Raw genomic sequence first — 27,340 nt, 5'->3', positions numbered from 1 at the left:
ATATATATATATATATATTTTATTGAATCTCGAGCCTCAAAAATTTACCGAAAACAAAAGTCAAAGTGACGTTTAAATGATGAGTTTTATTATTTGTTATTATTGATTAAAATCACTATTTTTTCTTATAAATTTTGATTAAAATATTTAATTTTTTTATTTTAAAATAATTATTTAATTTATCATATAGCATATAGCATGTAGATTTCACTTATAACTATTTAGTGATAACTATTTATAGTGATAACAAATAATATTTTATCTTAAACTTTATTATTATCAAGCAGAAACACGTTTAGTATCTTTGTGTGGAAAAGAAAGAATGTATACTAGTCAATCAGTACTCCAAAAAGAGACAGAAAAATCAATGTCTTTCTTCCTCACCAGTTTACCTTATGTTCTTGTGGAGTTAATTATCACTATAAAAGGGGACTTGATAAGTGAATTACAAGAAGTACAATTCACTAGCCTTGTTCTATCTTCGTCTCTGATATCTATCTCTTGCAATCTCTCCCGCTTTAATTTCCATCGACTTATGGTGGAGGCTTTGGTTTCTGAGGTGCTGGGACAGTTGGCGTCCATCACAACTCGCTTGGCAGTTGAAGAGCTGAGGAGGGTAAAGGATGCTGATAAAAACATATCTAGTCTCAGAAGAAAGCTCAAAGACATACAAGCTGTGCTGGAGGATGCCGAAAGGAAACAACTGGATGATGCCGGTGTTAGACGTTGGGTGGATAAGCTCACTGAAGTTTCTTACGACATCGATGATGTGCTGGAAGACTGGGGCACTGAAGCCCTCAAATCCGAAGTTCAGAAACGTGTGGAAGCGGAAGAAAATGATCACTATCAAAAAGCAGCTGATAAGAAGAAGAAGAAGAAGAAGAAGGTATGTCTTCCATTGACCTCTTCTTGCTTTTGTGTTAACCAACTTAAACGAGTTGGTGTTCGTCGAGATATTGCTCACAGAATCAAAGAGCTTAATGAAACATTAGAAGAGATTGCCAAAGAGAGACGTGATTACTCTTTGGAAACAACAAAAATTGTTCAAAAGCAGACAAGACAGACTATCTCCTTTGTTGATGAATCTCAAGTGTATGGTCTGGATGGCCCTCAGAGTGCTCTAATTGAAAAGTTGCTCAGTGAGAGTAGTGAAGGGCGGCCTGGTGGTGGTAAATCAGTTCCTGTTATCATACCTATTGTGGGGATGGGGGGGAATTGGGAAAACCACTCTTGCCCAACTTGCATTCAATGATGAAAAGATCAAAACACACTTCTCTGAGCAGATGTGGGCGTGTGTTTCAGACCCTTTTGACGAGATTAAAGTTGCCAAAGCAATTACTGAATCTCTCAAAGGTAGTCACCAAAATTTAGAGACATAGGAAGCTTTATTCCAACGTGTTCGGGAATCCATCGAGGGAAAGAGGTTCCTTCTTGTCCTAGATGATGTATGGAGTGATGACCATGAAAAATGGGAAAAATTCATACAACCGCTTATTAGATTGGGTGCTATAGGAAGTAGGGTGGTGGTAACAACCAGAAAAGTGGAAGTTGCTACTATGATGGGAGCAGCTGCCCAAATGATTACCATGCAACTGCCGTCTGATGAGTATTGTTGGTCAATATTTAGCGGACTTGCATTCAGGGAAAGAAATAGTGAAGAGTGCAAACAATTAGAGAGAGTTGGGAGGCAAATTGCAAGCAAGTGCCAAGGCTTGCCTCTTGTAGCAAAGAGCTTAGGAAGTTCGATGCGTTCCGAGGTGACTGAAGAGGAGTGGAAAGATGTTCTATGTAGTAGATTCTGGGAATTGAAAGATGAGCAAACCAAAACTTTTGCTCCATTCTCCTTGAGCTATTATGATTTGTCTCCTGGAGGAAGACGTTGCTTCTGTTATTGTTCTGTATTTCCTAAAGATTGTGAGTTTGAAAAAGATGGTTTGGTTCACATGTGGATGTCACAAGGTCATTTAAGTGGTAGTCGAAATCCGGAGGAAGAAAGTGAAAAGTGCTTTCAAATTCTAACCGTGCGGTCTTTCTTTCAAGATTTCGAGGTAGATTATGATGGAAGCATTAAAATATCCAAAATGCACGACATATTGCATGACTTTGCCCAACTTTTGACAAGAAACAAATGCTCTACCATGAGAGTTGAAGTTAATATGGAGAAAGCAGAGCCTCCTAGAGTTGAAAAGATCCTTCACTCTTAGTTGTCATTGGCACCTAATTTACCCAGTATTCCTACTTCAATATTTGATCAAAGTGAGCTGCGTTCCCTTTTAATAGAGTGTACTTCAGACACTAGTTTAGGTGATATATGTTCTTTCATCAAAAGTTTCGACATCTGAAACATCTTAGAACACTAAAGTTTGATATCTAGCAAAATAACAAAGGTTCCAGAGCAAATTGGGCAGTTGATACATCTGAGATATCTCAACATATTTCAGAGTAGTAATTTGCAAGAATTGGCTGATGAAGTATGTGATTTATGTAATTTACAAACTTCAATAATTCAAGGATGCAGCCGGCTTCAAAGACTACCAGAAGGGATGGGAAAGCTAGTGAATTTGAGACACCTTTACCTGCGTGGGTGTTCTGCATTGGTGGGATTGCCGAAGGGAATTGGTGGACTAACTCAACTTTGGATGCTAGACGTAATGGTTATATCAAAGAAGAATGAAGCAGCATATTTTTTGAGTCTAGGAGATTTGAAAAAGTTGAATCACCTTCGATTTCAAAGGTCTGAGTTTGAAATAACTAAGTGTTGGAATTTGACAAATCGGAGCGAGAGTGAGCTAATGTATTGGGAATGTCAAACATACATAATCCTAGATTTTGGAGGGATTGATAAAGAGGAGGAAATTAGAGACGAAGAAGATGAATTTGGTATACTTGAAGCCTTACAACCACATCCAAGCTTGAGAGGTTTAGAAATCAAAGAGTATAAGGGTACCAATTTGTATCCCAAATGGATGATGGGGTTGGATAAGTTGAAGGGGCTCCACATTACACACTGCAAGCAGTGTAAGAGTTTACCTCCTTTGGGAAGCCTACTACCTTCGGTCCAAGAGCTTTTGATTGATGGGTTGGATAAAGTGAGAAAGACAGGTGGTGAGTTTCTGGGACTTGGAGTGGAGCAGCAAGCTGAAGCTGTATCCTTCCCAAAACTGAAACGGCTTGCGTTTTACAACATGTGGGATTGGAAAGATTGGGAAGGCACTTCAGGCACTAGTCTTCAATCGGTAGCAATGCCGTGTCTCGAAATCTTTAAGAATTGAAAATTGTGGCAATCTCAAATCACTACCCCCCTCTCTCAAACTCACTCCATTGTCCATTCTGCTTATCAACGCCTGCGGGGTGCTATCACAATCTCTACAAAATTCAGAAGAGGAATTTACCAAGATTTTTCACATCCCACGCATCATCATTGATGGTCAAGAGGTACAATTTTATAACTCTCTCTCTCTCTCTCTATATATATATATATATATATACACACACACATATATGTGCAGGGAATAGTACACTTTACTACTCAATTTGCCTTTTCCAAAAACACTTAAACGGACCGTTTTGCGGCAGTTGAAGAATAACAGTGAAGAAGAAGTAGAGACTAACATTGAAGAAGAAGAAGAAGAAGAAGAAGAAGAAGAAGAAGGAGCTGTTAGGTTTATCGCTACATCCCACGCATCGTCATTGATGGTCAAGAGGTACAATTTAATGACTCTCATCCCTCTCTCTCTTTCTCTATCTATCTATATATGTGTATATATATATATATATATATATATGCTTCATTTAAATTAATTAATGGTTTAATTCGATACATCTTTTTTTTCTCTGTCATTTTTTCTTTTTTTCGTTATTCCTTTTCAAATTAAATAGATAAATAATACAATTACCAACTATTGATAAAATTACAGGCGATCAAGATCAGCATAGAACGTCAGCGACAATGATATTTCATTTGATTTCTAAATCAACTTGTTATATATGGAAATTAAGGTACACATCCACTTCTTATAATTCGGTTTTTAACTTGTTTTCCTTGGCTAGATAACAATATTGAACGATTAATAAAAGCATTTTCCAACTTGTTCAATTGCTTATTCCTTTCGACCTATTGTAAGTAGCTGTGATGGTCATGCATTCCATATAATCTTGTATGACAAGCTATTTCATTTCCATCCAAAACTCAAATGCATTATGCATTCCTATTTAATAATAATTATTTGTATATCATTTCATTCAAAATATAATAATTATATATATATATATATATATATATATATATTGTTGTATGATTTTTATTCTGGTTTTTTGGACAAACACCAGAACACTATAGAAAGTATTGTTTGCTACACACATATATAAATTGTTTTTATCCATATGCATCTGTACCTGTCTTCACTTTTACAGGTTATAAATAATTATTTTTTGGCTAGATTTAGTTTATATTTATCTGTTTTTTTCATTTTCTTTTCTTCTAATTCTGCTTCCTGATTTCTTAAGGTTTGTAACATGTATTCCAAAAGGAATATTTTCATTCCAAAAGGCTAAGCTGAAGCTTCAATATTTACCCAAAAAGAATATTTTCTATTTTTAAGATTCTAAGTCCATATATATTGTGTTTCTAAGTTATATATTTTTACATTATGTATGATTAACCAATAATTTGCTTCACAACCTAGTTCTATAAAGCATATGCCCGTCAGATGACTTAAGCATCAACCATTGCATTGCATTGCAGAATTACTGATTTCCGATACATGTTGAATATTTAATGCAGAACTCTGTAACTTTAATGTTCCCGATCTCTAGATTTATCATAATTTGATTAATCCATTAATGTTTAGCAAACAAATAATTTTCTAACTTTTGCATTCCTAATTTAATTATAATTATTCCCAAAACTGAAAAAGCTCTGCTTCTTTCAAAATGGTGAACTGGCTATGAACCAAATTGAAATTGAAGCGATGTTTATGCTGTGTACATCTTTGTTTTGGTATATAACTTTGCTTTGTCTTATATATTTTGTATTTTTTTTTTTAAATTATATCCAAAAAAACAATGGTAACAGTACAAATAAGTCTACCAAAAACTGATGTTTTGTTACTTTATTAATTGTAAAATCAATATTTACATAAATATTAAAAAATAAATTCTTAAATAAATAAATATAATTTATTATAACAAATAAAATAATAATAGCTCAGATCTTCTTCTTTTTTTTCTTTTCTTTTTTTTTTTTTTGGGGGGGTAAATTAATAATAGCTCATCTTTTGGTCAAACATCTCTCTACTCCTAGCATTATTCTTGTTATTGTTATAATTATTTTCTCTTTTATTCTTTTGGGCTCAGTGAAAGTGATGAAATGTGCCCAATGAAGAGGGTTACTCTGTTTTAAATCTAATCTTATTTATTATTTTGCAGAATTAGTATGAACTCAACCAGTTCATCGTTAATCTCTCAAGTGTAACATCGAAGGACTTGAATATAATAACTTCAATTTTAATTCAATAAATTTGCAATTATTTGATTGTATGCAATCAAAACTTCGAATGTAATACATGAGTTTTTTTTTTTTTTTTTTTGATAAACAATAAAATAGTTATTTATTTGTAACACGAAAAGGACAATTTTTTATTTTTTTTGGCTCAAAAATACGAAAAGGAGTTGAATGTAATGATGTTGCTTTATTGAATTGCCTTTATATCTTTTTGTAATTCAAAAATATATACCCTGTTCTTCTAAGAAAATCCAGTGGCAAAAGTAAATGCTTTTTTTTTTAAAAAAAATTTTTAATTTTTCTTTTTCTTTTTCGAGTAATGATGTGTTTGACTACTCCAGCTTGTTGGCAATAACTTTAACAATAATGGAAATTCGTTTTCCAGCATGGACAAGCAAATGCTTCTTCATAGATATGTATTAAATGCTCAAGCATCAAAAATTATGTTTTTTTTTTTTTTGGGTAAATCATCAAAAATTATGTTCACCATTATATAAATTCCCCACAAATATATTAACCAAACATGGTCTCGTATTAAAAAAGTAACAAATTATAATCCTCCGATATGACATAAAAATTAATGCATGGAACAGTATTGCCGGTTGATAATTGTTCTGATGTGAATAATTTGATATTGGCCTACTATGCTGAAACGTATTATTTTACGTGGCAAGAGTAATCTATATTTTATAATTGTTATGATATCATATTTATATCTTAACCCCCACCCATATTACCATTAATAATAAACAAGTTTACTTTGACAAAACACATCGATTCTTAGTACTGTTCAGGGATTCTATTTCTACTCTCGATTTAGACCAGGTCATAAAATAATTACAACAACCAAGGAAAAGACTTTTTCAACAAGTAACAAGAATTTTGCATTCATGTTTCCTGGTTTCCAAACACAAAAGGTCTATGCATACAGAGCAGTGGCACTCATAATATCAAGCTGAAGTTTTCCACGATCCATTGATGCTGAAGTTCACGTTTTATGGATATAAAATACCAAAAATCCTTCCGGATGAAAATTTGACTCTTCTTCAGTCATACCATTTAACAAGTTAAACCGAAAGAAATAGACCCCAATAACCACGTTAACTTAACTGCATTTCGACAAGTAGGCATCCCATCCCTGAACACGGTATTCTCGAGCTGCCTCTGCAGGGTCTGCAGCCTTTATAATTCCACGGCCGACTATTATAATATCACTACCTCTATCATAGATGACCTGGACACCATTTATCTGAGTCAGAAAAGCTACAAAATAGTATTTAGATAACTGTAATTCATGGCCTAGAGAAGCGCGCATATTCATCATCCAGCAGTTAAAGACTGAGACCGGTAAAGAAGATTAAGAATTGGTTGTGTCTTTCCCTCAAAAAAAAAAAAAATTCATTTCAATTTAGAAAAAATTAAAAAGCAAGAATCATTAATGAAAACAGAGAATAGTAACAACAACAACAACAACAACAGTAGAATAAATTTTTATCCCATTAGGGGGGAAAAAATTGAAACTGACGCCATAGATGATATACAAAACTCCATCATCGATCAAGATACAACGTCCTCTTTAATGTTTGAATTCTTATCAATGTTAACTCAAAGTAAGCATGTTCACTATCTAAACTCTTGACCATCAATTTCTATGATGTTTCAACTCTCTATCTTGTTTTACAAAATCATACGTGGTAAAAGGCTTATGCTCTACCAGTTGATATGTCAATTAATAATAAACTCACTTGTAGTTAGTCCGGTAATAAAACGGAATGAAACTTCTTTCTTTTTCAAACATCAACCAAAAATTTTTCGAGTAAATCATAGGACCCCATCTTCGTTAGGTACAATTTAGTTCAAAAGTTAAATCTATCACTGGAAATTGTAAAGGCTTTAGAGTAAAATTTTGCTTATTAAGTGGTATGAATTTTCCTATACAAATATGAAATAAGCCATGAGACAACTTGAGCATGGAGCCATAGACAACCTTAACAAAATAGGCAGATTGTTAAAGCTTTTAAGCCCCTTGAATTTTTTATGCCTAACAAAGTTTATCAAACTAACAGGAAAAGAAGAAAAGATACATATCTCCCAATATATAGCAAAAAGGAAAAGGCATATAAGTTTAAAGATGATCATAGAACTTACAGAACGTGGAGTGTTATATTGTTGACCAAGAGCATCGCCACCCTTCACCATTTGAACTCCTGGAGTTGCCTGGATAAAAGCTGGATTTACTGGTGCGCCTGGCCATGATGCTGGATTTACTGAAATGAAGCCGATGACGAAGTCGGAATGATCCTCAGCAATTTTCACTGCTGCAGCTGTGTAGTCCCCTTTAGCAAGGTTACCAGCTGAGCTCATTTCAGCAAGCAGCAACAGGCCCCTACCACGAGGCAAACCCTGCATAAAGTACAAGAGTACCAATATATTCGAGGCTATTTAATTGAAGACCTGACTCCAATTGACAATCATAATAGATATCAGCTCAGACCTTCAATTTCAGTCCGTCAACTATCCCAGGACCAGAGATTACGTGAGCATTAATTATATCAGCCCAATCCAATATATGAAAGATACCGCTGCAATCAAAAGAACCAAGAATCCTCAGGCAAAGGCAAAGGCAATAACACTAAAATGGAAAAGGCAAAGACAGTAACACAATAAAATTTAATAATAAAATAAAAGTAAATATAGGAAAGTAAACAAGGGAATCTAAGTCGCACCCTTCATACTGCATTGTTACTGTGTTACCAATGTCTGCAAACTTACGATCTTCAAAGATCAAGAAATTATATCTGTCTGCAATCTTCAATTAGATAAATGGCATATCAGTTATAACTTGGTTGTTAGAATCAACCCAAAAGCTCAAATATTAATCATAATTCAACAAAAGCGATAATAGCTTCAAAAAAAGTCAAGTAACACTCATCTTCATGGATGGGAAATGCATGGTTAACAATTTGTTAAAATCATTCTACCAAAGAGTGTCGAGTGAACAACACTTGCACATATCATTAAAAATGAAACTCAAGACAACTCCAAAGTATGAAGTTAAGAACTGATTTTCCATCTCAATCTATAGACAGAATTCCCATCAAAAGCAAGTAAACGGACTAGGAGGAAAGTTCCTTCTCTTTTCTCTGGATAAGTAATGCAAACAATTTCACCAAAACAAAAGTATATTTACAAAAGGGAAACTGAATAATTGTTAAAAAAAAATAAAAAATAAAAAATAAAAATAAAAAATAAAAAATAAAAAATTACGAGTGTCTATAACATCAAAGCAGAACTTCTACTGGTATCAGAGAACCAAATGAACCACAGCAACTGATATAATAAATATAACAACAATGATTAACAATCTTTTAACTGGGAAAAGTAGTTATACCGATCGCAGTTTAGAACCAAAATCTGGGGTGAAATCAGGCAATATGTCGACATGGGTTTTCAACAGGCAAATCTCAGGCCCAACCTGCATGTAAGAGTATCTTCTCTCTTAATTAGACAGCCTTCATAATTCACTATCTTTTCTCATCCAAACAAATAATCAAATTCAATGTTTAATTGATCAATGTATTATGCAAAAACCATTGAAGTAATTCTTATTCTTGTTGTTCAGCCATATTTATACCCTTGAGACTGATTTTTCTCCTTTTATTTTCATTTCACCACCAACCTAAGTTATTGCTTTATGAGATTTTTCAGACAAATCAGAACAAATGCCTGACCAATCTTAAGTTTAGCTTGCTTTTCATACTTTCACCATCTTTTTCTTTTCTTCTCATAAAACGAGACCACAGACAAATTGCTTTGACACTTCAGGTATACTTAGTGGATTTCTTTGGTGTTCATCTATCAATTAGCTATACTTAGTGGATTTCTTTGAAGTTCATCTATCAATTAGCTGGGCCTACCATATCAGCTCGATGATGGGATAGGCCTGGCTTACTCAATTATTTATCCACATAACGCTGACTAACTGACAATATGCCAGTGCCATCCAACCTAGTACAAAATTCACGTGACATCCTGTAGCATTCGCGGCTTCACACGACCCTAATCCCGTGTGATATGATTAGTAAATTAATAAAATCCATAAATTTCTAATTAATGAGCGATGACAAACCACAGCGACATGTGTACTTCCAATTCCAAGCATGCTTTCCCAAGAAAATTAGAATTTCCCTAGAAAACTCGGGTCGTGAATCTCGTGATTATGATTATCTCACCTAGCAAAAGAAAAAGGAAAAGTTTGAATTTTTCTCACCTTTTCGGCAATGTCGACCAACTCAGCCGCAGTTCCGACATCGGCAGCCAAACACAGGTTGCTCTTCTTCTCCACCATCACCTCGAACAGCCTCTTCCCAGTCGGATTCTTGGACAGCTTGGCCCTCTCCTCAAAACCCAAACTCCTAACCCTAACCTTCGGAACTGCCACCTTCCGATTCGCCTCCAAAAACCTCGTCACCAAGTCCACCATCTCCTCCCCAAGCTTCCCATTTTCCCTCAGAATCCTCACCATCTCGCTCAGCCTAATGAGAGCGTGCAACCTAATCCCATTCTCCTCGAGATTCTCCCTCCCACCCTGTTCCCGATCGATCAAAACGACGGCGTCGCTCACCTTCATCCCGGCGGCGCGGATCGGCGCCGCCGTCTCCAAAACAGAGGCGCCGCTGGTAACGAGGTCCTCAATGATAAGGCAGACCTGGCCAGCTTGAAAATGGCCTTCAATGGCTTTGGAGGTTCCGTAGTCTTTGATCTCCTTGCGGCGCATGACCATAGGGATGTCGTTTGAGACGGAGACGCAGGTGGCGATTGGGAGGGCGGTGTAGGGGACGCCGCAGACGAGGTCGAAACGTGTGGAGGAAGGAATGGAGGCGATTAGGGTTTGGGAGATTTGGCGGAGGAGAGAAGGGTAGGATACGATGAGGCGGAGGTCTATGTAGATTGGGGAGGAGATACCGGACTTGAGCTTGAAGTCGCCGAACTTGACGGCGGAGATTTCGTGCAGTTTAAGGATTAGGGATTCCATCGACGGCGACGATGACATTTTCCGATGATGAGCTTGGCTCTCAAAAATCTGTGTTTTTTGTGTTGGTGGTGGCTCTCTGGGTTTAGCACACTCTTACTCTGTTAGTGTAAACCCTCTATCCTCTAATCAAGATTTTTCTCTACTAAAGCTTATGAATTACACACTTTTTTATTTTTATTTTTTTTCATTCTTTGCTTAGAGTAATAAAAAAATTAGTTTTATAAACTCAAATATATAATTATAAATATTTTTTGGGCTCTTGTGATCTAAACAAATTTTATTACAAGACAAAACGTAAAATTATTTATGAGACACTAAATTAATTTTTACTAACCAAATAAAACATAATTATTAAGATATAGTTTTAGAATTTTTATAATTATTAAATGATTTGGTGACTCTTGATGTCCATGTAAAGTGTTGTTGGCTAAAAAGTCTTAAAACATTTCGCCAATTTATGAAAATTAATATTTAAACAGATTTTTTTTTTTTTTTTTTTTTTGGGCTGACCCCTATGCCCTCCCCTCCCCGGAGACTCGAACTCGCGCTTCTCTGGCGCAAGTAGCGACTCTCGACCACCAGGCCAGGCCACTAAGGGGACGCGAACTTGGACAGATATATATTAAATAAACATTCAAAAGCATATGACACATAATTAACTTGATTGTTTTTACAAAGCTACTGGATGGATCACTACAAACTATGTGTCAAGAAAAGTAACATTTGGATGCAAAATTAATAAAGTAGACCACGCACTAGAAGATAAAATTATTACAGGACAGAAATATGATGGTGGGGATGAATGATAGAATCCACTTTAAGCTGCCAAAAGCAAAATCTAGCCTCATTTTTTTTCCTTTTGTTTTTTTTTTAAAAAAAAATTATGTATAATGGATATGTATAATATAGTTTAAAATAGAAAGAAAAGAGGACATCACAGCAAAAATAAAAACAAAATAATAAAGAAAGAAAAAGAGGACAAAATTTAGCCTTAAATAAACTGTAGTTTTTTTTTTTTTTTTCAAAGCAATATTAAAGTCAAAAATTTTATTTTTTTTGCTAAAGAAAAAAAATCTCTTTAGTATCGTAGCTATCAAGTAATAGTCATGTGCCACGCGATATGCGATCATCTGAGATAATAATTTGATTTTTAAAACTTAAATTTTAATTTTCGTACTCGTAAATATGACGATAAAGCAATTTTTTTCCGTTAAGCTATCATCCAGGTGATAAAGTCAAACTTTTTCTTTCAATAATGAAACAAGCATATAATTAGATTTTTTTATGTAATGGTATAAAAGTTTCAAAGAAAGAGGATTTTAGTGCTTCATAGAGCCATGTGAGCATAGTTATTTTATAGGGGATATTTGGTTAAAAGGGATTATGACATTATTTGAGATCTGAATTAATCCTATATATTTGTTTATGCGATTCATTTTACATTAATTAGCTTAACAATTCAAGCAATGCCATACAATTGTTTATCGCCTAAGAATATGACCATGAGTACACTTTTTTATATGATCAAAATGTTGACATCCTAACCCTGTTTGTGAATGTGAACCTCCTCAAGCCACACTAGCTACTTTATACATTGGATGCACATATAATCCCTCCATCACTTTAATATAAATCTGGTGTTGATCAATTAACAGGGCTTACTGTGTACGTAGATAGATGAAATTATCAATGCTAGCTCATAAAACAATCTCATGAATTTTGGTATCCGAACATTTGATAAGTGATTTTGGCGATCATAAACCTAAAGCTCGAAGCTTTCTTTTTTTTTTTTTTTTTTCAAAAAGAATTTAAAGTTCTCTGACCAATTACTTGTAAAATATAGGATTTTTTTTATTTATTTTTATTTTTTTGGGGCTGAAGCCTAAGAGTAAAATGTAGGAAATTTTGGTTAGCGATGTTTAATCTTTTATGTACCGAGATTTTTCATGTTTAATCTTTTATTGAATGGTGGGCATGAAAGTATGAAACCGCCCAAATCCGATTTCCACGTCCAATTAGGAACCACACAAATCCGGTTGTCATATGACCGGGTGGACCCTACGCCGGCCTCATGTCTCATGACGTGCACAACACTATCGACTTCTACGTCTGACACGTGCCTACATAAAACTTTCTTCTTTTCCCATTTTCTTCTTCTAATTTTGCTTAACCATTCATGAATTTTGAGTAATTTTAAAAAAAATTTTAAAGGATGAAATATATATATATATATATACACACACACACACTTATATTTTTTGGTAAATAAATAAATGAAGGCAACATGCTATACCAACGACTGCTTTCCCTCTTTTTTCTTTTTCTTTTTCTATTTCTTTAACTTTTCCCAAATAAGTCTTTATCTTTAAATTGGAAATTGAATCTTACCTGGATAATTAAATTAATCCGGAGGAGTATAAGAATTGCACATATTTTGTTGCTTTTAGAAATTTGGTCAATTATACTAAAAACAATGAGCTTTCATAAAGTAACAAGAACTGTTATAGGAATGTTAAAATCTCTGCTAATTGTATAGAAACTGTAAAAGTTAGAGTAATTGATTGTTTAACTCTTGTTTAATGTTGCTCCTTTATTATTGGCATTAATTTTCCGTAATTAATAATGAAGATTTGTTTCATTTACAACATAAACAATGATTTCAAATTGAAAATTAATATTTTTTAAAGAAAATTAAAAAAAATTTAATACTTGGTCAAAGTTTGTTAAAACACAAAAATTGTTTGAATCGAGTTGAAACACTAAATTGACATTGGAAATAGGAAATTATAATTTAACTAAACAGAAAAGTTTATGATAAAAAATAAATTAAATTAAGTACTAAAAAATATTATCAACTTACACATATGATTTGTGATTTTGAAGAATTGATTTTAAAATAATTTTCAAGAAATAAAAAAAAAATTGCAGAATTGATTCCGGAAAATAAAAAATGACTTACACGGGGTTTATAACAGCACGTGCGATTGCCACCAAACTACATTGACATTTTTATGGCACCGAGTCACTGACATTCTGTAATTAAGAAGCAAAAACTAAATATAATATGGTTGTTGACAAAATAACCCAAAAAAATATTAAATAAATAAATAAATAAGGAAAAACAGAAAACAACCAAAAATTGAAGATTCTCCTCATCATTCCCGTCTCAGTTCCCGGAATCTTAGCTTTTGTTGCCGTTTGAAAATTCCATGAAAATAACATATATTCTCTTTGCTGCATTATCCATTAACAAGAATTCAATTTCTTTATGATATATATATATATATATATATATATTTTTTCCTAATGCCAATTATTTGAGCCTTTTCTTATGCCAATCAATCACCAAACATATGCTTCCTCATTTGGTTAGAAAACCATTCCAATTCTTTTTCCCCCTTAATTTTCAATGTATTTGCCACCAATAAGTTTGATCTGGATTTCCTTTTTACCCTCTTAATTTTTTGCTCCTATCATTAATCCAATATCTCCATCTGTAACCCATTTGAATTCATTGTATAAGTAGATTTTCCTATATAAGTTTGTTTGTTTTTTTATTTTTTTGGGACTTTTTTAAAGTTGTTTATTTAGTTGATTATTCTTATTGCATATATATATATATATGTATGTGTTTTATATAAATTGTTATCGAAGTACTACCACTGTGGAAATTATTGTAGTAAGGTGAGAGGGATAAGGGGGTACCATATAGGAGTGTATCTTTGTGCAAGTAAATTTGGTAGTAAGTCCTTCCTTTAGGGAAGATGCTGTCGGATTTTCCATTGGAAGGTTCGGTGGTATTTTCCTGGGATCAGGACTTGTCCAGGGTTCCAGTGAAGGGTTTTGGACGGATCCTGACTAGGGATGTCAACGGGGCGGGGCGGGGCCGGTTTTTAAAATCCCGTCCCCGTCCCCGCGGGGAATTTTACATCCCATCCCCGCGATTTTCCCCGTTTCTTTAGGTGCGGGGCGGGGTCGGGGATTTTGCGGGGCGGGGACGGGGTGGGACGGTTTTCCCCATTTTGTTTTTTAATTGATATTTTTTAAAAAAATTTATATAAAAAAAATTATTTTATGATTAAAATATAAAAAAAATGACTACAATGCAATAAAAATATAATAAAATACATCAAGGAACAAATTTACAATTATAATAAAATACATATTTAGAAAAATAAATAAAAAAAAGAAGAAAATGATTTTATCTAAATAAAATTTTATAAAAAAAATAATAAATAAATAAATATATATATATATATATCGGGGCGGGGTTATTATTCCCCGTCCCCGACTCGGTTTTTAGGTATTTGCCCCGAGCCCGCCTCGCATCCCCGAATTTTCGGGGAAAAACCGCCCCGTTAGGGGCGGTGCACCGCGGTTTCGGGGATGGACGGGGCAAATTGACATCCCTAATCCTGACAGTTGGTATCAGAGCTTTAGGTTCTAGAATTTCTAAGGGACTGTGCATTTTTGTGCGTCCCATCCGCATCCTTTCCCTTATTTTAACCATCTTAGAGCGTTATTTCTCTTGTCTCGAAACGAATTCGTTGTTCGAATTTAAGTAACTTTAATCTTTGTAGGTGCCAATTAGAATCATCTATCCTTAGTGGGAATCCGTATGACCTAGTCAAATGGTTAGGGATTGCCTCTTCTTCACCTAGTTGAGAAAGCGACATAGGAGCTCGAGGCGCAAATTCTCGACCAATATTTTTACGTATCAATGATGTAGGAAATTTCGAGGATGAAATTTTTGTAAGGGGGGAAAGTTGTAACACCCCGTCCCGAAGTACATCGGAAAATTTTCAAGTTGACCGTCGTTGATCGAGAAGGATCAAATTTTGACTTTTTGACTCGGCAAGAATTCTAGGTTGACCGAGGCACCATTGCGTAGTACGCATTGATCCGAACCTGTAGACTAGTAGCACGTAAAAAACGGAGCTACGGTTTGAAAGTTATGAGTAAAACAAGTTGAGGTCCGAACTGTCCAAGGGTGCCAAAGTTGACTTTTTATTCTTGTAAAATTGAGCTTTGACTTATATATGGTTGTGAAGTACTCGTCGATACGAGCTCATAGACTAGCGACACGCCTGATTTGGACATGTAATTGGAAAGTTACGGACCTGTGAAATTTTTCCAGACATCTATTACTATTCATCGATCTGTAAATGTGCGTGAACCGCGATGCCACATGTAGCATTTTAAAGAGTGCCATGTGTCACGACAAGGAAATGCCACATTTTAGACAATTAAATATTACATTATTTTATTATTATTATTATTATTATATTATATTATATTATTATTTTATATATTTATTTATTTATTTATTTTCTTTTCTTTTCTTTTCTTTTCTTTTTCCCCATGTGGGAAGAAAAAACGCACCCCCCCCCCGCCCCGATTCGTTCTTCTTTCTTCCTTCCCTCTCACTCCCGCCGGTCTCTCTTTCTCTCTGCTGCACCTCTTCCGGCCGTCGCATGGCCACACGCGCCAGACGACATGGTGGCCCACGGCTGGACGAGCCCAGGCGTCGAGTCGCCGGTCGATTGGCCGGCAAGCACGCCAGGATCGATGCCTAAAGCCGACGGTTGGGGAGGTGGTGGGTGGGCCTTTTTTCTGGCGGCCATCGGTCCCGAGGTTGGCCCCTCCCCCCGGTTTTCGACCTCCTGATTACAAAAAATGACATCCATTTGTCCAAATTCCAAGTCATTGGTGAGATAAGTGGAAGGGGAGTCCGGCCAAAACTTCCCGGCCATTTTCTGGCCAACTCCGACTGTTCCGAGTCGAATGAAGGTTGGTTTTACACTCAAGTTCTCCTTAGCTTTCATTTGGCACCGTGATTGAGTATTTTGGAAGATGATATTTTTGGATAAAATAATATTATTTTAATGTGGTAATGTGAAAAATATATGTTTAATATTTAAATAATTACTATTTATATTGAGGATGTCAAATTGTGTTGAATTGTATAAATATGGGTTGAATTAATGTTTCCGAAATTTGGAAAGCTGTAGATTTAAAATGCTATTAAATTATTGTTAACTTTATTATGAGGTTAGGGCATCTAATAGAATGTATCTTTATATGCTTAATTATTTATGGAATTGTATGTGGTTCTATTGACATTTAGTATGAATTAATTTGAAGGTTTGAGGAACTGATTATATTGAATTATTGTGATCAAAACTATACTTATGTGTTTAATTATTTATTATGCATGAAATTTTGTGAATTTGATAAAACTACATGAATTGAAGTGTATCTTATAAAAATTCAAATTTTATAATATTATATTATATTATAAAATATTTTTATCGATTTTCGATGCATCATACATGTACCAGTGTTTTGTAGTTGTGGATATGATTAGCACACAGGTGGATGTGGATGTGATTAGTGCGCAGGTTGTAATGTCTCCCGCGAGTTGTCATCGGACCGAGGATAAGCAAGTTTGATATTAGCCATAGCCGCCCCCCTCCATGGCCGGGATGACGGTTTAAGCAGTAGCGCGATGGGATACCAAGCGACCGTATGTCGGTTTCTCTCTTTAACCTCCTCGTCAAACGGTGCTTTGGGATGCTGGGCACCGTAGGACACCACTGGTAAATTGTATGTGCATCAAGTATTTTTTTTTGTAAATATATATATATATATATATTATATTTGTATGTATCATACTGTACAGGGACAGTGATCCGATGTGGCCCATGAAGAGCTAGCTTCGTAGCTATGTTGCCTACGAATCCATGGGATTGGACGACTAATCTAGGCAACCACCCCGGATTGTATTGATAGTAGGGTGCCGGCGACAGCTGGAATCATGGATTGCACAGCATATTGGAGGGTATCGTTTGTACCCTTGATACGAGTGTATATTTCATATTATATTTTGAATTTTAAAATATTATTTGACCTCGTACTATTCTATCTATTCATAAATTGATTTTCTAACATTATACTTAATTGCTTTTATTGTCATTATTATTATTAATATTATTCTTGTTAATAATATTACAATTATTATTTATCAGAATTATGTTTGCAATTATTTTCATTATTACTCATATTATCATCATTATTATGATTATTATTATTATTGCCATTATTTATTTTTATTTTTATTATTAATATTATTTCTATTATTATTATTATTATTATTATCATATGGTATATCCGGACAAGTATCACAAGCTACGGACAAGAAAGATAGTCATTGGGCAAGTAGAATAATCCTTGGAATAAGTGGTAGCTTTTGGGCATGTGAGATAGTCCTTGGGATAGTTGTGATTATGTGATAGTCTTTGGACAAGTGATTACCTTCGAATAAATATGACAGATGATATTAGTACTATTTTCATCATGAAAGTGATTGCTATTATTCTTATTGTTGTTGATGTGATGATTGTTTTACTTTTATTCCTATATTACGCATTGGTATATTTTGTAACATAATATTTGAAATGTATTTGAAATGTTCGGCAATAAATGAGTGGTGTGGGCGGACGTGAATGATTAAAGGTATAATTGGTTGTTTATTTAGTTGATTATTCCTATTGCATATATATATATATATATATATATACGTATGTGTTTTATATAAATTGTTATCGAAGTTCTGCCACTGTGGAAATTATTGTAGTAAGGTAGGAGAGATAAGGTGATACCATATAGGAGTGTATCTTTGTAACACCCCGTCCCGAACCATGTCAAAATTTTTGCACGTTGACCGAGGTTGACTGTTGACTTTGACCGTTGACCAAGTGGTCAAAGTTGACTTTTTGACCTGGATGGAATTCTAGGTTGACTAAGGTACCGTTACGAAGTACACATTGGCACGAGTTCGTAGACTAGTAGCACGTTGAAAACGGAACTACGGTTTGAAAGTTATGAGCAAAAGAAGTTGAGGTCCAAACTGTCCAAGTGGTGCTGGAGTTGACTTTTTATTTATAGGGAAATGAGCTTTGACTCATGCATGGTTGTGAAGTGCTCGTCGATACGAGTTCACAGACTAGCGGCACGCTTAAAACGGACATCCGGTTAAAAAGTTATGAACGCGTGAAGTTTGCCGGATACCGTAATATTTTAATGTTTTTGAATCGATGAACAGTGAAATACCATGTGTCGTCACCTGATTGGTCCACGTGGATGAATAGTATCACCACTATGGCTTTTATTTGACAAAAATCTCGGGGAAGAGAGAGAAAAAGAGAGGAGAGAGAGAGAGAGAGAAACCGACCGGCCGCCAGAATCTTCAAATTTTTCGGCTGATTATCGTTACACGCACCGGCCAGACGGAAGCCTCTCCTCATTTCCGGCCAAACCCCAAAATCTCACGACCGTCGGCCGCCTAACGGGCCCGGATCGAGGCGCCGAAGCTCGGCGGTGATTTTTCCCTCCACCACCGACCACCGCCGTTTGACCCCTTTCTGGCCATTTTCCGGCCACACGCACCAGCCACCCCTCACCACCTCCTCATTTCCGGCCAGCCTACCAAATTTCACGGCCACCGGACCTCTGACGCGCCGGGATCGGAGCATTTTCCAGCAAGGGGCCAAAAATCTTCAAACCCCAATTTCTCTGCCATCCGGCCTCCGTTTGCCTCACCGCCAGTCCCGTTGGAACCCTCTCCCCTCGATCTACAAAACTGCCAAAAATCTCAGCCAACGGCCATCGCACGCGCCCTCGCCGGCGATGGTTGCCGGTGACCGCGGCAGCTCCCCGGAAGTTACTGTTCCGGCAAGTACCCAGTTGCACCGCCGGTCCTTGTCCACTGTTTCCGACCTCCTGAATCCAAATCCGGCCTCCTTTTCCGCCAATTCGTGACGGTTTGGGAGAATTGAGGAGTCGAATTCCAAAAGCTTTCCGGCGAAATTCCGGCGGCCTCGGGTCCGATCACCGGAAAGTAAGACCGAATCCGTGATCCTCGTTACACGAGCTTTGATTCGGTATACTATTCGACCATTTTGGTTAACGTTTGTGTTTAACCCCCCGGGTACCGGGTATTATTTACCCGAATAAAATATTAATTTATTTGATTGTGTGTGAATTGTGTTCTACGAGCACCGGTGAGTCGTGGAATTGATCCCATGGTGGATCTTAGGTTAATTGCATGCTCCAGGTGTAACACCCCATCCCAAATCGCACCGGAATCTGTGCACGTTGACCGAGGTTGACCGTTGACCGAGCGGGTCAAAAGTTGACTTTTTGCTCCAGTTGGAATTTTCAGTTGACCAGGGTACCATGGCGAAGTGCATGATGCCCCGAGTTCGTAGACTAGTAGCACGTCAAAAACGAAGCTATGATTTGAATGTTATGGGCAAAACAAGTTGAAGTGCAAACAGTCCAAAAGGTGCCGGGAGTTGACTTTTTCTTGTGGTGTAATTTTGTGTTGACTCTTGTATGGTTGTAAAGTACTCGTCGATACGAGTTCATAGACTAGCAGCATGCTTGAATCGGACGTTTGATTAAAAAGTTATGAATGTTTGAAATTCGCCGAATACCGTATTATTTTATTATATCTGGCTTAAGTGCACAGTGATGCCACGTGTCAGCTTCTGATTGGTCCACGTGGCATGAACAGTATCACACGGTGGCATTTATTTGACAAAATTCTCGGGGAAGAGAGAGAAAGAGAGAGAGGAGAGAGAAAGAGAGAGATCGGCAAAACCCCTCCCCATTTCCGGCAAAACCTCAAAGTTTCACGGCGATCGGCCGCCGGACGTTCGAAGATCGGCGGTGACTTTTTCCCTCCACCGCCGATCGACCCATTTCCGGCCACACACGCCAGACACCCTTCATCCTCTCCTCAAGTCCGGCCGACCTACCAAGTTTCACGGCCACCGGACCACCGACGCATCGGGATCGGAGCGTTTTCCGGCGAGGGGCGGGAAATCTTCAAACCGTGATTTCTCCGCCGTCTGGCCTCCGTTTGCCTCACCGCCGGTCCTGTTGGATTGCTCTCCCCATGATCTACAATTCTACAAAAAATCACAGCCAACGGCCACCGCACGCGCCGCCGCCGGCGACGGTTGTCAGGTGACCGCGGCGGCTCGCCGGGAATTACTGTTCCGGCGAGTACCCAGTTCCTCGGTCGGCTCTAGTCCACTGGGTTCGACCTCCTGAACCTGAATCCGGCACCCGTTCCAGCCAATTCGCGACGGTTTGGGAGAATTGCGGAGCCGAAACCCGAAAAGCTTTCCGGCGAAATTCCGACCCCGTCGGGTCTGATCACCGGAAATTAAGACCGAATCTGTGATCATTATCACTCGAGCTTCGATTCGATATATAATTCGTAAATTTTAGATATCGTTTGGTGTTCGCTCCCCGGGTACCCATTTGGGAGTTACCCGATTAAAATATTAATATTTGTGGTTTGGTACTGTGGATGTTTTAGGTGCACGTGCGAGTAGCGGAGTCGATCCTACAAAGGATCTTGATTGAGATACGTGCTTAAGGTGAGTGACCCACCTTCAAATTAATTTTGGGAATTTAATTGGTGCATATTATGTGTGATTTAAATATTTGGAATTTAATTTCTATGTGCCAAATATTTATTGGATTTATTGTGAAATTATTAATGCATTTTATTTTGATTAAAGGAAATATGCCTTATATAAAATTATTCCATGTGAAATTATTTTATGGTTTTGAGGATTTTGAAATCCGTGTGGTTTTAATATTAAATCGGGCACGATTTGATTTTCAAACATTTCAAGGAAAATATTTGCTCATGTTGGTGATTTCAATTTTTATAAAATATGCCCATGGAATATTATGAGATTTAATTATTATATTTCGAGAATTATTTATGCTTGGGAAAATGTGAATATTTGAATTGGTGGATTTGGAAGTTGGTGGATTTGAAAATCATGTAATTTATGGTGTTGATTATAAAGAAATTGTGGAGGATTTCCGGGTTCAAGCGGATGGACTATACCCGCTATGTTTATGCAAATTGTGGAATTTGTTATAATTTAAATTTGTGAATTTTATGATTTTTAGATGCACCGTGCACGTACTGGTGTTCTGATTATATGTGATATGGATATTGTGCACACGGATATGATTAGCGCGCAGGTGGGTGTGAGTAGCGCGCAGGTGATATTATGAGGTTGTCCTGTGGTTGCCATCGGATGAGGGTGGCCACCCCTCCATGGCCGGGACACCAAGTTAGCAGCGGCGCAGTGGGACGCCACGCGACCGTATGCCGGTTTCTTTCTATAACCTCCTGTCTGGCGGTACCTCGGGACGCTGGGTACTGTTGGCGCCACTGGTATATAGTGGGTGCATCAAATGATTTTCAAAACTGTGTTTTAAAAATAAAATGTTTTGAAACTGTATTGGAATTAAAAATATAATTATTACCGTTCTGGTATTTATGTGATGTCTTGGGTTTTCGGGGAATACGAATAAAGGGTTTTGTGAAAAGGTTTTAAAAGGGGAATTTTTCCAACCGAGAGAATTGTAAGGGTTTTGAGAGAAATTATTATTTCAAATTAATTATTATTTATCTACTTATTACCGTGGTATTATATTGTATAGTAGATAGGGTCACTCACTGAGATGATTAGCATCTCACACTCTTAAATTCCGTTCCTCTAGGTACCAGGTTGTCGGCGTTCATTCGGAGCGGACTTGATCTTCCTCGCCGTTTTAGTTCGTGAAGTACCCTGTTCTTCTTTTATTGCAGTTGTAATATTTCTTTCACTCTTGCAGTATTCTATACTTAGTAGTGCTTCATGAAGCTCTATATACTGTATGGGACACTTATGTATTTATTTTGCACTGGATTACTGTATTTACTTTGAAGTACTGAAATTTGTGGAACCAACTTGTAGTACTGTGGGAGGAATAAGGGGACAATTATAGAAGTGTGTTTTCAGTGCAGGTAATTTGTGGTAATTCCATTCCTTAGGGGAGGTTCTGCCGGATTTTCCATTGAAGGGTCCGGTAGGGTTTCCCTGGGATCAGGGTTTGTCTAGGGTTCCGGGAGGAATTCTGGACGGGTCCTGACACCAGGTGAGTGACCCACCTTTAAAAATATTTGGGCAATTAATTATGTTTAATTGGTGTTTCATTGGTATTTAAATTATGCTCATGTGGTACAATTTAATTATGATTTTATTGTGATTTAATTTATTTATTATGCATGAGCAAAGTATATTTCGGTAATAATCGTACGTGGTTTTAAGCATTATTTTTTGGCATAATTGGTTTAAATATTTTATGAAAATATTCGTTTAAATTGGTGGTTTAATCTTATAATTATGCCCACGGTATTTTATCTGTTGAACCTCGTATTAAGAGAAAATTATGGTTTATTTGTTATCGATGTTTTCGTACCGGTTGTTAACTAAAATATGTGGGATGGTAAGTGTGAAAAATTTAATATATTTCCCACGGTAATTTTGGAAAACGGTACGGTTGGTTTAATAATTATTTTAGACGCACTCATACAGTATTGGTGTTCTGGTGTATATACACGTGGTTTAGCGCGCAAGTATTATGTGGTTTAGCGCGCAAGTATTATGTCTCCCGTGGTTGCCATTGGACCGTGGGCAGGCAAGTTTGATATTGGCCACAGCCGCCCCTCCCTTGGCCGGGATGACAGTTTCAGCAGCGGTACTGTCGGGACGTCGAAGTGCCGTTTGCAAGTTTCTCTCTTTAATCTCCCCTCCAGTCGGTGCTCGGGACGCTGGGTATCGAAGGGCATCACTGGTATATGGTGTGGTGCGTCAAGTGAAATTTTCAGATAAAGTTTCAAACCCCAAAAGTGTTCAAAAATTATTTATTATGATTATTACATTTTAATTATATATTGGGGTATTTATTTATTTATTGTTTATCAAATGGTTTGATCCCTTGGTTTTCGGGAGGTACGAATATCGGATTTTTGTGAAAATGTTTTAAAAGGGGAACTTTTCCAATGGAGTAAATAGTGAGGGTTTTGAGAGAAAATATTACTTCAATTGTTTATTTATTTATCTACTTAATTGCTGGTATTAATTAAATCCCTTTATTTGTTATATTATTAATATTAAAGGTGTTCAGTAGAGAGGGTCACTCACTAAGATGATTAGCATCTCACGTTTTTAAATTCTGTTCCCCTAGGTTCAGGTTGGAGACGTTGATTATCCGGGGCGAGCCCAATGTCTCAGTTCGTTGCCGAAAGTTCAAGAAGTATTTTTTCCCTTTTTCCTCTCTATCTTGTATTGCTTCCTTATCTGTCATTTTATAAATTCCACATTTATCTGTATAATGTTCTGTATACTGTATTGGACGTGTAGTTATTATTTATGCACTGAGTTGCTGTTATTTTTGAAGTGCTAAATTTGTGGAATCAATTTGTAGTATTGTGGGAGGAATAAGGGGATGTTTATAGAAGTGTGTTTTCAGTGCAGGTAATTTTTGGTTAGTCCTACCCTTAGGGGAGGTGCCGCCGGATTTTCCGTTGGAAGGTTCGGTGGTATTTCCCTGGGATCAGGGCTTGTCTAGGGTTCCGGGGAGGAATTCTGGACGGGTCCTGACAATCTTTGTACAGGTAAATTTTGTGGTAAGTCCTTCCCTTAGGGGAGATGCTGTCGAATTTTCCATTGGAAGGTTCGGTGGTATTTCTCTGGGATCAGGGCTTGTCCAGGGTTACGGTGAGGGGTTTTGGACAGGTCCTGACATCAGTATTCAAACTTAGACGTTTTATACTTTTGGAAAATAGATTACAAATTACATGTGCTTTTTGTATGGTAAATGTTTTGTTTCTTATGAAAAAAAAAAATGACACATCAATGACAAAATTTGGGTGTTTCAAATGATGAGATTCAACCAAAAAAAAAACATTTTGAATTTATTAGAATTGCCAAAGTAATTCTTGAATCTATCAAAAGGAATTGCCAGAATTAGAAACATTGGAAGCTTTATTGCTTACAATGTATTTATGGATATCTATCAAGGAAAACAAGTTCCTTCTTATCCTAAATGATATATGGAGTGATAGCGGCGAAAAGTAGGAATAGCCACTTAAATGTGGTGGTTTAATTAGGAAGTAAAATCTTGATAACAACAAGAAGAAAAAGGAAGTTGCTAATAATGATGGGAGTAGCTACCCAAATGATTAACTTCAAATTGTTATCCGAGGAGCAATGTTGGTCAATATTCATCCCACTTGCATGTGGTAGAGAAGAGTGCAAAAAATTGCAAGCAAGTGCAAAGGCTTGCCTTTTGTAGGCATAGACCTTAATTAGGGGCTGTTTGATATGTCTTAAGGAGACCACAAAGGATTGGGAGGATGTTGTATGTAGTAGAATATGGGAATTGCAAAATGATAACATCAAACTATTCACTCCATTCTAGTCGAGTTATTATGATTTGTCTCCTGGCCAAAAACTTTCTTTCATAGTGTTTGGTATTTCCTAAAGATTACGAGATTGAGTTGGCTTTATTGAAATGTGGATATCATAGGCTATTTACTTAGCAATCAAAATCCGAAAAAAGAAGGCCAACATTGCTTTTAAAAATCTAACCATGCTGTCTTGAAGCAAATGAGCAATATGTACTACCAATGTCTCTATGGATTACACCTAACCTAGGCAATTAGTTACCCACATGTGATTAGAGAAGATTAAAGGCCTATGCAGTTGGGCATGCATGCATGATAAGTTTTGAGGAAGATGTAGCAAATAGTTAAAAGCCACTTTGATCAGTTCAAAAATGAAAATTGAAAGATCCATCTTCATATATCGAAGAAGATCATTAATAATTAAATATGCGTAAAACAATTAAGAACTAATATTAATTATTAATTAGAGGAAGAAGTAATTATTTATTGATAGCGTAAAGCATTAAGATGCTTAGGTGTCTATTGATAAGTATTGTATGCTGTTGGTTATCATCTATTATCCATATATGTATATTGTTATATTGGTTAGGATTAAGTTTGATCTAATGTGTCCAAAGGCTAATGATAAGCCTACATCATGTATTTATAAGTGTGACATTATGAGTAACACAAGTCTCCTTCATGTTATTTTACTCGTTGTTGAAAAGTCACATAGTATCAGAGATTCTCTAAAGCTCCAATGAGCAATTCCAATCCTGTGGCTTCTTTCTCCTCTACTGTAGTGCCTGCTCCTACCATACCAAATCTTTTTAATGTTACCTTTCCTAACTATAGTTTTCCTTTCAAATTAGAGCAAAACTACTACATCATGTAGAAGTCACAAATCTTGCTAGCAATTATTGGCAATAACATGGAATGCTTTGTGAAAGGCAGCTTGGTTCCACCACCTCTTATAAAAATATCTAGTACAATTCGTGATATGCAACCTATGGAGACTCAAGTTCCAAATCCATACATCTTTTAATGGAGAAGGCTAGATCAAGCTCTTCTATGTTGGATTCTTTCATCTATCTCACCGGATATACACAGTCAAATCTCGAAAGCTTCAACAACATTGACGTCTCATCAAGTTTGGTGTGCCATTGAACACTTTTTGGAAGTCAATCTCAAGCAAAAATAATGCAACTCAAAGTCCATTTCCAAACAACAAAGAAGGACTCATCCTCAATGACTGTCTATTTTACAAAGATAAAAAGTATTGTTGATTCCTTGATTATTGTTGGTTTCAACATCACTAACGAAAATTTTATTATACAAATATTAGCATGATTACCATTGGAATACAATGCCATCATTGCCAACATTAATTCCAGCGGCATGCCTCTCGATATTGAAGAGGTACAATCCCTTTTACTGAATTAAGAGGTGCAAATTCTTCAAGCAACTCCACCTGAAATTATATTTGCACAAGTTGCTGACAAGAAACCGAAAAAGTACAATTCTGGCTGAACCTACAACTCTGGCCTTGGTAACGATTCTACACATGGCTATGAATCAGAGTCCGCTAGCAGTGGATAACCAAATAACATGAGCAATTTCTCCACTAACGGGCAGGGCAGAGGATGTGGTAGAGGAGCCCAAAATAATAATAATTGCATATTTTGCCAAATTTGCAAAATAGCAAGATATAGTGTAAATAAATTCTGGCATCGTTTTGTTGATGAAAATTTCACCTTCCAAAATAATAACAATGCTTTTTATGCCTCACCAAATGTGATTGCCAACTCAGCATGTTTGATGGATAGTGGAGCTAACAACCACATCATTTCTATACCTTCAAACATAGCCAAGAAAAGTGACTACTTTGGTGATGACAAGTTGATCATTGATAATGGCCAAAGTTTGGAAATTAAACATATTGGTTGTTCAAGCTTTAATACTCATTATGGTACTATTAAATTGAACAATATATTACATGTTCCACAAATTAAAAAACATTTGTTAAGTATATCTCGTTTGACAACTAATAATAATGTCATTGTAGAGTTTAACTCTCATATTATTTTTGCAAAAAACAAGGATTTAAAGAGGGTATTACTCAGAGGAAGGCTTAGAGATGGTCTCTATCGAGTGATGTTGCCCTAAATTACTAATAATTTTTCTTAGAATCCTAATTTATTTTTAGTGTCTTTGAAAAATGTTCCAAAACAGTTTTATTGTTTTAATTCTAAATTTCCTACTCATAAATTATGGTATTTAGGGTTGGCCATACATCCTCTTTTATTATGAATAAAGTTGCATTATCAGGGTAACAATTCTTCGTTTGACACTTTTTGTAGTTCATGTCAATTAGGCAAAAACAAAAGGATATTTGCCCCAACTTCCACAACTGTTAGCTATGCACCTCTTGAATTAGTATTTTTTGATGTTTGGGATCTGGCATTTGTTGAATCAAATGAAGGATACAAATATT

General features: G+C 36.3%; 4 protein-coding genes across 6 annotated transcripts in view; 3 read left to right on the top strand and 1 right to left on the bottom strand.

Annotated features, from left to right (window-relative positions):
- Nucleotides 1-350: 350 nt before the first annotated feature.
- Nucleotides 351-5,587, top strand: LOC132804952 (putative disease resistance protein RGA1). The gene is made up of 4 exons (XM_060819443.1): nucleotides 351-3,435; nucleotides 3,577-3,704; nucleotides 3,918-3,999; nucleotides 5,428-5,587. The coding sequence occupies exon 1, from the start codon at nucleotides 368-370 to the stop codon at nucleotides 1,250-1,252; it is 885 nt and encodes a 294-aa protein (XP_060675426.1). The 5' UTR covers nucleotides 351-367; the 3' UTR covers nucleotides 1,253-3,435; nucleotides 3,577-3,704; nucleotides 3,918-3,999; nucleotides 5,428-5,587.
- On the top strand, nucleotides 1,284-2,204 carry LOC132804974 (putative disease resistance protein RGA3). Its single transcript, XM_060819541.1, has 2 exons — nucleotides 1,284-1,353; nucleotides 1,513-2,204. The coding sequence occupies exons 1-2, from the start codon at nucleotides 1,284-1,286 to the stop codon at nucleotides 2,202-2,204; spliced, it is 762 nt and encodes a 253-aa protein (XP_060675524.1).
- A 625-nt stretch (nucleotides 5,588-6,212) lies between the features above and the next one.
- LOC107412769 (uridine 5'-monophosphate synthase) lies at nucleotides 6,213-10,748 on the bottom strand. Of its 2 annotated transcripts, XM_048470088.2 has the most exons (6): nucleotides 9,774-10,743; nucleotides 8,895-8,978; nucleotides 8,230-8,312; nucleotides 7,998-8,085; nucleotides 7,652-7,906; nucleotides 6,213-6,737 (listed from the first exon to the last, which is right to left on the bottom strand). In XM_048470088.2, the coding sequence occupies exons 1-6, from the start codon at nucleotides 10,554-10,556 to the stop codon at nucleotides 6,609-6,611; spliced, it is 1,422 nt and encodes a 473-aa protein (XP_048326045.2). In that variant the 5' UTR covers nucleotides 10,557-10,743; the 3' UTR covers nucleotides 6,213-6,608. The 2 variants fall into 2 exon arrangements, with proteins under 2 accessions (XP_048326045.2, XP_048326046.2); XM_048470089.2 differs by lacking the exon at nucleotides 8,895-8,978 and having other exon boundaries at nucleotides 9,774-10,748.
- A 3,271-nt stretch (nucleotides 10,749-14,019) lies between these two features.
- Nucleotides 14,020-27,340, top strand: part of LOC107412771 (probable ADP-ribosylation factor GTPase-activating protein AGD11) — a 35,615-nt gene continuing 22,294 nt past the window's right edge. Inside the window, exon 1 of one of the 2 annotated variants that reach the window (XM_060819476.1) lies at nucleotides 14,020-14,078. The gene's annotated coding sequence lies outside the window, so the exon portion shown is untranslated. The remainder of the gene's footprint in view (nucleotides 14,079-27,340) is intronic. The other variant, XM_060819477.1, reaches the window with a different exon arrangement.

The sequence above is a fragment of the Ziziphus jujuba genome, chromosome 8 (genome assembly GCF_031755915.1).
Source record: "Ziziphus jujuba cultivar Dongzao chromosome 8, ASM3175591v1".
Taxonomy (NCBI): domain Eukaryota; kingdom Viridiplantae; phylum Streptophyta; class Magnoliopsida; order Rosales; family Rhamnaceae; genus Ziziphus; species Ziziphus jujuba.
Note: the sequence above shows the minus strand (reverse complement) of the source record. Positions and strands in the feature narration are given on the sequence as shown.

Excerpts from the sequence above, each read along its gene's own strand:
- LOC132804952 (XM_060819443.1), top strand. The coding sequence starts at position 368 with ATGTCTTTCTTCCTCACCAGTTTACCTTATGTTCTTGTGGAGTTAATT.
- LOC132804974 (XM_060819541.1), top strand. The coding sequence starts at position 1,284 with ATGTGGGCGTGTGTTTCAGACCCTTTTGACGAGATTAAAGTTGCCAAA. Across the intron at positions 1,354-1,512 it reads AATTACTGAATCTCTCAAAG|GAAGTAGGGTGGTGGTAACA; the intron begins GTAGTCACCAAA and ends TGGGTGCTATAG.
- LOC107412769 (XM_048470088.2), bottom strand. The coding sequence starts at position 10,556 with ATGTCATCGTCGCCGTCGATGGAATCCCTAATCCTTAAACTGCACGAA. Across the intron at positions 8,313-8,894 it reads TTGGTTCTAAACTGCGATCG|ATTGCAGACAGATATAATTT; the intron begins GTATAACTACTT and ends ATCTAATTGAAG. Across the intron at positions 6,738-7,651 it reads AATATAACACTCCACGTTCT|GTCATCTATGATAGAGGTAG; the intron begins GTAAGTTCTATG and ends AATGGTGTCCAG.